This window comes from Scomber japonicus, chromosome 16, assembly GCF_027409825.1.
Source record: "Scomber japonicus isolate fScoJap1 chromosome 16, fScoJap1.pri, whole genome shotgun sequence".
NCBI classification, from domain to species: domain Eukaryota; kingdom Metazoa; phylum Chordata; class Actinopteri; order Scombriformes; family Scombridae; genus Scomber; species Scomber japonicus.
The window spans coordinates 11,649,949-11,657,220 of NC_070593.1; the positions used below are offsets into that span (position 1 = coordinate 11,649,949).

General features: G+C 39.0%; 1 protein-coding gene across 1 annotated transcript in view; it reads right to left on the reverse strand.

Annotated features, from left to right (window-relative positions):
- Nucleotides 1–7,272, reverse strand: part of uggt1 (UDP-glucose glycoprotein glucosyltransferase 1) — a 31,124-nt gene extending 23,852 nt beyond the window's left edge. The window contains exons 1-9 of the mRNA XM_053335363.1: nt 7,228–7,272; nt 4,192–4,330; nt 3,721–3,800; nt 3,288–3,418; nt 3,059–3,171; nt 2,784–2,958; nt 1,545–1,641; nt 1,372–1,450; nt 1,023–1,123 (exon numbers count right to left, since the gene is read on the reverse strand). Of these exons, the coding sequence (XP_053191338.1) occupies nt 1,023–1,123; nt 1,372–1,450; nt 1,545–1,641; nt 2,784–2,958; nt 3,059–3,171; nt 3,288–3,418; nt 3,721–3,800; nt 4,192–4,330; nt 7,228–7,258 (946 nt within the window). The 5' untranslated portion in view covers nt 7,259–7,272. The remainder of the gene's footprint in view (nt 1–1,022; nt 1,124–1,371; nt 1,451–1,544; nt 1,642–2,783; nt 2,959–3,058; nt 3,172–3,287; nt 3,419–3,720; nt 3,801–4,191; nt 4,331–7,227) is intronic.

Below are 7,272 nucleotides of genomic sequence, written 5' to 3' on the forward strand. Positions count from 1 at the left end.
TAAATAGCTTTAAAAGGGATGTATTATGCACATTCCCAGGACTATATTTATATTCTGGGGCTCTGCTGGTATAAATTTGCAGCTACAGTTAAAATAAGTCCTTGTAGTAGGATTTCATTTCTTTTCCTTGTTCTTTACTCAAAACAGAAACGTCTCAAATACATCTGTACATGTTCAAGCCTGATCTAATCCGAATTATTCGAATGGAGAAGATCATGTGGTCGTCTGTCTTTATCTTACAGAACAAACAGCTGCTTGTGAGCATGTGCGAACAATCTGACGTCATCACGAGGAAGAAGTAGAGCAAGTTGAAGTCTGGACTTTCGACTTTCAGGGAGCATTTTTATATACTTTGTTTATACGGCGTTGCAGACGAGAAATAAAGCATAAACATACATATAGAGATAAAACATAATAAAAACAGGATTGAAAAGAAAACAGAAAAATTACACAAAATGTGTTAAGGAGCCAAAACTTCAAAAAAACAGTCTACTTTAGTTTTACGCCAAGATTGAGGAGTAACCAGTAAACCTTGATTGGAGGACCTAATTTTTATAAACTTGTAGGTTCAGATTGGCCACTTTGGGTCACGAAACAATTCGTTACACTTTGATGGGGATGAAAATCTGGGATCTCTGCCATTACACTATTATCATTTGTCATTGGATGCCAAGCTCCGACTGAATCTTGAGGGTACATTTACAGGATCATAAAATTGATTCCCTCAAAATTTAAGTGGCAGAAATAGTGCCTGCAGTTGCTATCTGGAAACTGAGGAAGTGTTTAGCACTGGTGCACAGTCAGAGTGCCTCATGGTTTATTTTTGTTAGCTCTGTTAGTATTACATGTGTTTCACTCTGCTGTCAGCAGACTGTTAAGTACAATAATTTATAAGCGATGTAGCCAACAGGCAGAAACACATACTATCAACAAATCCATTCACGCTTCAGTAGGAAGCAGAAAGTGAAAAGAAAATTTGCTCACTGCTGAAAGAGGAGGATATGATTTGGGAGAAAACCCACCTTGCATTTGCCAGACTTTAAGGGGTGCCATTTCATTGGTGCTTTCTACTAAATGCTTCCTCAACTCTTTTAACTGCTCTTTCAGCTCTGGGTAGACGCTCCTGGAGAGAGAAAGACAGACAAAACAAAGAGTAAGTGCTTGTGCTAAATGCCTAAATTGAAAAATTCAGAGAAAGATTCACAGATTTATTTATTTATTGTCAGGTTAGTTTATCAGACGGTTATGGCTGATGCTTTGAGGCAGGAAACCGCAGAGGGAAAAAATGCTTGGCCAGTGTGAGCATGGTGCAGTTCCTGGATGTAATCCAAGCTCTGAATTTTTATCATGGGCTGACACAGACTCACTCACTTCAGTTTGCCAAAAAGGAATCCCTGGACCTCGTCCACTGGATCATTCTCTCCGATCATTGTAGCGTTCACCTCCGCCCCTGAAACCACAATCAATTAACTCATTATGCACATCAGGACTCCTGTGGGATTACACCACGTGTGTATCGACTGTGTGTATTCCTGTGTGTGCACCTTGGACTTGTGTGTCATCCTTTGCTTTGTATTCCTGGCTTTTGATGGCCAGCTCCACTCCGTACCCAGACAGATGGACTTTCTTTCCGCCTGGATTCTGGAGGGAAAAAGGAGGAATTATAAATAAAAAAAGATGAGAGGCAGAACTTAGTGGTCCCTATCGTGAGTGTGTCAGATCCCTTGATGAGTCTTGACTTGCCACTTGATGATGTCTTCAGCGAGGGCCTAAATGCATTCAAAAAAGAACTGGCAGTAGTAGTTAAGACAATCATTTCCTTGCAGCTGCACTGATTGCAAATTTAACAATCTTTCCAATCCATACACAACTAAGTGCACTGAAAAAATATTGCCCAAGTGGCTTCTGTCTTCATTTTAATCTCTGCTGTGAAAATACAACTCTCGCAACATAAAAAAAGAAGATAAACACATAGTCGCTCACTTTTTTTTTTTTTTTTTTTGACAGCTTTCAAGTACAGACAACCAGCTGTTGCTTGCAAAGTGCCGGAGACATTAACTGTCCTCTGATTGGCCTCTGAGCTTTGAAGTAAAAAAAGATATTACAACCTCTCCAGTGTGCAGGACTTCTTGCCTAACAAGACAGATGGTGAGAATAATTTAGCATAATTACAGGGAAAACTTATCAGCTATATTTGCATGTGAGGGAAGAAGCAATTCGACTTCAACTTGACATGTTAAATTGGAGGAGCACTTTTCATCCTAGGTGTAAATGAGAAACTCAATTAAACTTCAGCGTTTTTTTTTCCTTTTTTAATTTAAGGATAAGTTAAAACCCAAGTGCTTTTATATCATCACCGCACCTCGTGTTCACTAACAGGTACATGAAGTGTATTCACACATAGGGGCTGAGAATGTCTACTTAAATAAATATTGATTAACAGACTTACTGCAGTTGTGAAGGGAGAGGAGAGTTTGGCTTTTTAAAGAAACTTTGGGATTTCACCCGGCAATGCTCTACATACAAGGATAAATGGTAAACGGACTGCATATATTCATATTTAGTGCCTTTCTAGTCTTATCACTCAAAGCTCTTTTCAATACATGCCAGCATTGACCCATTCATACACACATTCATACATTGATGGCAGAGGCTGGTATGAATAGACCATTTTGTACCTACTATTTAATTAAACTGTTCAGCTGACTCATTCTGTACTAACTGTGTATTCTTTATCGACACATTCAGTAGATATTTTTCTTGGAAATGTGAGAAATACTTACAGCCAGGTAATGACGGAGCACGTAAGTCACCAGTCCTTCATTGACTTTGGTTAATATGACTTGGTGAAGCTTCTGGAAGTCTGGTTTTCCTAACTCTCCATACAGAATGACAACGGGAGCGTCTGGATTGGATCCTGGGTATTTGTGATCGCCTTTGAACAGGTATGGCTTCTGCCTGAAAGAGAGACGAGTCAATCGTTAGGACCGGTCCTTATTCTAATTAGTCTAATGCTTCATTTTGCCATCGCGTCTCACTTGTTTCTCTCTTTAGTTACCTTTGCGGTGCCGTTTTCAGCAGTGCTGCAAAAGTTTCTGTATCGCATGTCTTCTCTCCATGGACGCTAAAAAAGGCTGAGCAGCCAGAGGGAGGAGGCTCATTGGACGCAATCTAAAAACATGAAGAACAGCAGGATGGTTACGCAAACATGAAAACACATTCACAGGAATATTAGCCACCTTTACCCACATACACACCCACACAGACTCGTGTCATCTTTCTGGTACCTGTTGGAGGGAGTATACTGTTGCAGAGTAGGCTCTCAGGGAGAGGGCGAACTTCAGCATGTTCACCTGGACGGAGCTGAGCAAGGCACCGGCTCTCTTCACAATCAGTTCATAGTAGGCCAGATCTGTGTCTGTATAAGTCAAAAGGCAAATGTAGTAGAAACATTCTTTACCATGTTTTCTCATAAAACTGCTTCTTTAACTCTGTCATAGGTTTGACTGTTTTAACAAAGGCACATAAACAGAACAAAAAAAATATATAATATACAGCTCTGTTCTATGATGTTACTGCTTGCATAAGTATTTGGACAAAACACTGACACTGCAAATGCTGCCAAGACGCTTGCACACACATCATAAATTTGGCTGCTCACAGCACAGAGACTAAAAGTGAAAAACTACTCTCACGTTGGCTGCAGCAGCTTTAACCTACCGTCGTGTTCTCCTTCTATGTTCTGATTGGCTTCCACAAAGTCCCAGAACTTCTCCTGGCTCTCCTCTGCCAGGAACTCACTGAGAAAGAAGATGACGAAGGTGGCAATGGTAGAGAAGCAGAGAACAGAAAGAATATGTCCAACTCAAAGTGTAAAATGCTTAAATCCTTTTTATGTAACAGTAAAATCAGTGCATCCAAACAGGCTGTTGAATAATTAATAAGTTTGAAAGAAAGATTTTCTGTAGGAAAGTCAGAGCTTAGGGTCAACATTACAGCATCTGAAGCCTTTATGTATTCAGCGTCTTGCTCAAGGACATGTCAATGAGACAGTTTAAACTCACTTAGAGGGCCGTCTCAGTAATGACCCGACCAGCCCTAAGGATGCTGATTTATCTGCTATCTGCTACTGAAATGTAATGTCTTATGTAAGTAGCCAAAAGGTTGCAACTGTTCAGAGTTGTGTTGTACCTGGCCTCGAGCAGCAGAGGAGTGTCAGTCCATTTTGTTGTGAGTGTGGTGGTGACAGCCTTGGAGTCGGTACCCACGGCTACTGCAGAGAGCAACGACAGCAGCAGGACGCACAGAAGCCACATCCTCAAACCTACACCTGATAGAAGGATCAAAAGGGGACATTAGGTGGGATGGAGCGGTGAATGAGATGAAGACTCATTATAGGTATGACCAAAAAATAAATCCAAGAAAGAATGTGTGTTATAGAGACAGCAAAGAGTGCGAAAACTCAGTTCACATCATGGGTGACACATCTTAAAATAAAGGTGTGAAAACATCCAAAGCATGCTGAGGGAACACAGGGAGCAAATAAGCTAAACAACGGTAAGTGTGAACCCCCGATGAGAGATCATTATTCACATTTTTCAGTGTACTGAATGTTATCATTTAACACATTTCTGTTGTCATAATGAACAATTCTTGGCAAGTGGTAGGTAAAAATATATTGAAGTTTTTCCTTTACACATACAAAGTGTTGTACAAGTGTGGGATATATTTCATTAATTCAAACATGACTGCTTTACGTGTCATTATGCATATATTTGTTGTATTGTGAAATGTATTGCTATGTGTCATATGCGAGACAATGACGTCAACTAAGCTTAGATATTTTCACTATTTTCTAACATTTTACAGATAAAATGATTAATGGAGAAAATAATCATGAGATTAACTGATAATGAATTGCAGTCCTAGAAAGTAGCAACTTGAACAGAGTTTTGAAGTTTTGAGATGTGCTCAATGCAAAGTAGCACATCTTCTCTTTCATGTCTAGCAGCTGTGGTCATTGTTTCAACAAATAAAACAAACGTGAGAAGGAGAGCGACCTCTGATATTAGCCACATAGGTAGTCACCTAGGACGCCAAATGAAGGTGACGTGATATTTTTTTATTTTTGTTTATTTTTTTGCTTTTTTCTTTTTTTTGCTTACACTGACAGGTGTACCATCACACTTATTAACCGATCTTAATATCTCCCTTCTCTTCTTTCCCTTTGACTAGATTTCCAAAGGTCGGTCAGTTTTTGCCACCAAACTTCATGTGCCACCTTCTGCAATGTCACCAAACACCCGCTGAATGGAGCCTTGACCCCCAACTTGCTTTTTATCGGAAGGATTGGAAGGACTTTGTCTGGGCTACAGGTGCCATTGTTTAATTAATTTACAAGCAATAACAAACATTTCTTGGTTTTAATGTTAGAATTTGTGGACTTTCTTGGTCGTTCATTACTATAAATCTATTTTAGGGTTTTGGACAAAAGGATGTCACGATGGGTGTTTTTCAGCATTTTAAGATGTTTTACTGATCAAATGATTAATTAGTGAGTGGTGAAAATAATTGACAGATTAATTCAAAATAAAAACATCCATTAGTTGAAGCACTGAATTCATATTTCTTGGACATATTTCACGTTCTAGGACATTACTGCACTTCATTTCAGTGTAAGTTCATTCTTGAAGTTTTGGGACAGGGCCAGCCCTTGTATCTGAGCACAGGTGACATCTGGAGAGACTTCGGAAATCTTTCATGATGCAAGGTGTGAAGTGTAATCCATTTTAGCTTAATCTAGACAAGACCTGGTAGCTGCTGGACAGCCTCAGGGACACAGACTCCCAGCTTGACTACGTGCGTACTGCTTTTTGGCAATTGAAGTTTACAACCACTCCAGCACAATATCAACAAACGCATGTCCCGAAATATTCCATAATGCTGTAAACCTGCAGAGGTACACTGTAACTAAGTTCATATAATCAAGTACTGTACTTAAGAACCATTCTTAAAGGTACATGTACTTTACTAGAGTATTTTTATTTCATGATACTTGATACTTCTACTCCAATTCAAAAATATAATTAAATTGAGAATATTGTACTTTTTTTTTTTTTTCACTACACTCTTTGTCATGTTTAAGATGTTTGCAGCTCCTCCAAAGAGACATTTTCTCTCACATGGTTTTAAATAAACAACTGTGGAGGACTAAAGAAGTTAAAGACTAACTTTTTGATTATTCATGAATGCATTTATGTAGTTTTATCTTTTTTGCTCTCTTTTCTTTTTTGTTTCCCATCCAACACCAGTGGCAGATTTATGAGTTGACTAAACTAGCTAAGCCTAGAGCACACAGAGCTAGGGGAAATTTTTAACGTGCAGAATTTAATGTTACTGCATTGTATGACTACTGCAAATATTAGTAGTAGTAGTGATTTATTTTGATCATTAGCAAAAATTTTCACAAAATAAAAATGCACATACAAATAAATAAATAACCATAATGAATTAGATTGGGGCTTTTGACTAAACATTCAGGGCTGCAGCCCCAAAAGCCACCCCTTAGCTCTGCCCCTGCTCAACACCCCTTAGATTTATCTCATGACCATGACTATTCATATTAGCACAAGATTAAACTTTTTGCACACTGGAAGTGGATTTGGTTCCCATCACTTACACTGCAATGCATTATGAAGGTGATCTGCTAATGGACACTAAGTTGGCTTCAGTTGGGCAACTGACTGTTTGTTTTAGACAGACTTTAAAACCAGTGATCCCATCCCTTATCACAATATCATAGATAGTTACAGGAAATCACTAGTAAACAAAAAGCTCCTCCATAGCTGTCCAATAGGAAAGTTCAGCGTGGCTCCTCCAGCCAATGAGCGCTCAGTTTGTACATCCGGATTGTATTAATGACAATTATTATTATAATCTAACTGCTATATATAAAAACCGTGCTATATGTCACATTACTAGCGGTGTAAACTGCTGTAATATATATTAAAGTCACACACAGAGCTCTTCATCAGTCTGTTTAATGACGGCGAGTTGAAGCTACAGGAGCTAGCTCAGTGAATTAGCATTAAAAACGACCTAATTTTATATATTTCAGTTTGCTCACAGTCTGCTAATGATGCAGCCTCTAAAGTAATATTAATAATTATCAGTGAATACAGTCGACTATGGTTTAAACACTTAAATAAATGAATGATATCGCCTCACCGGAGCCGGCTCCGGAGCTTCCTGCATCCATGATCCGCTGGGAGT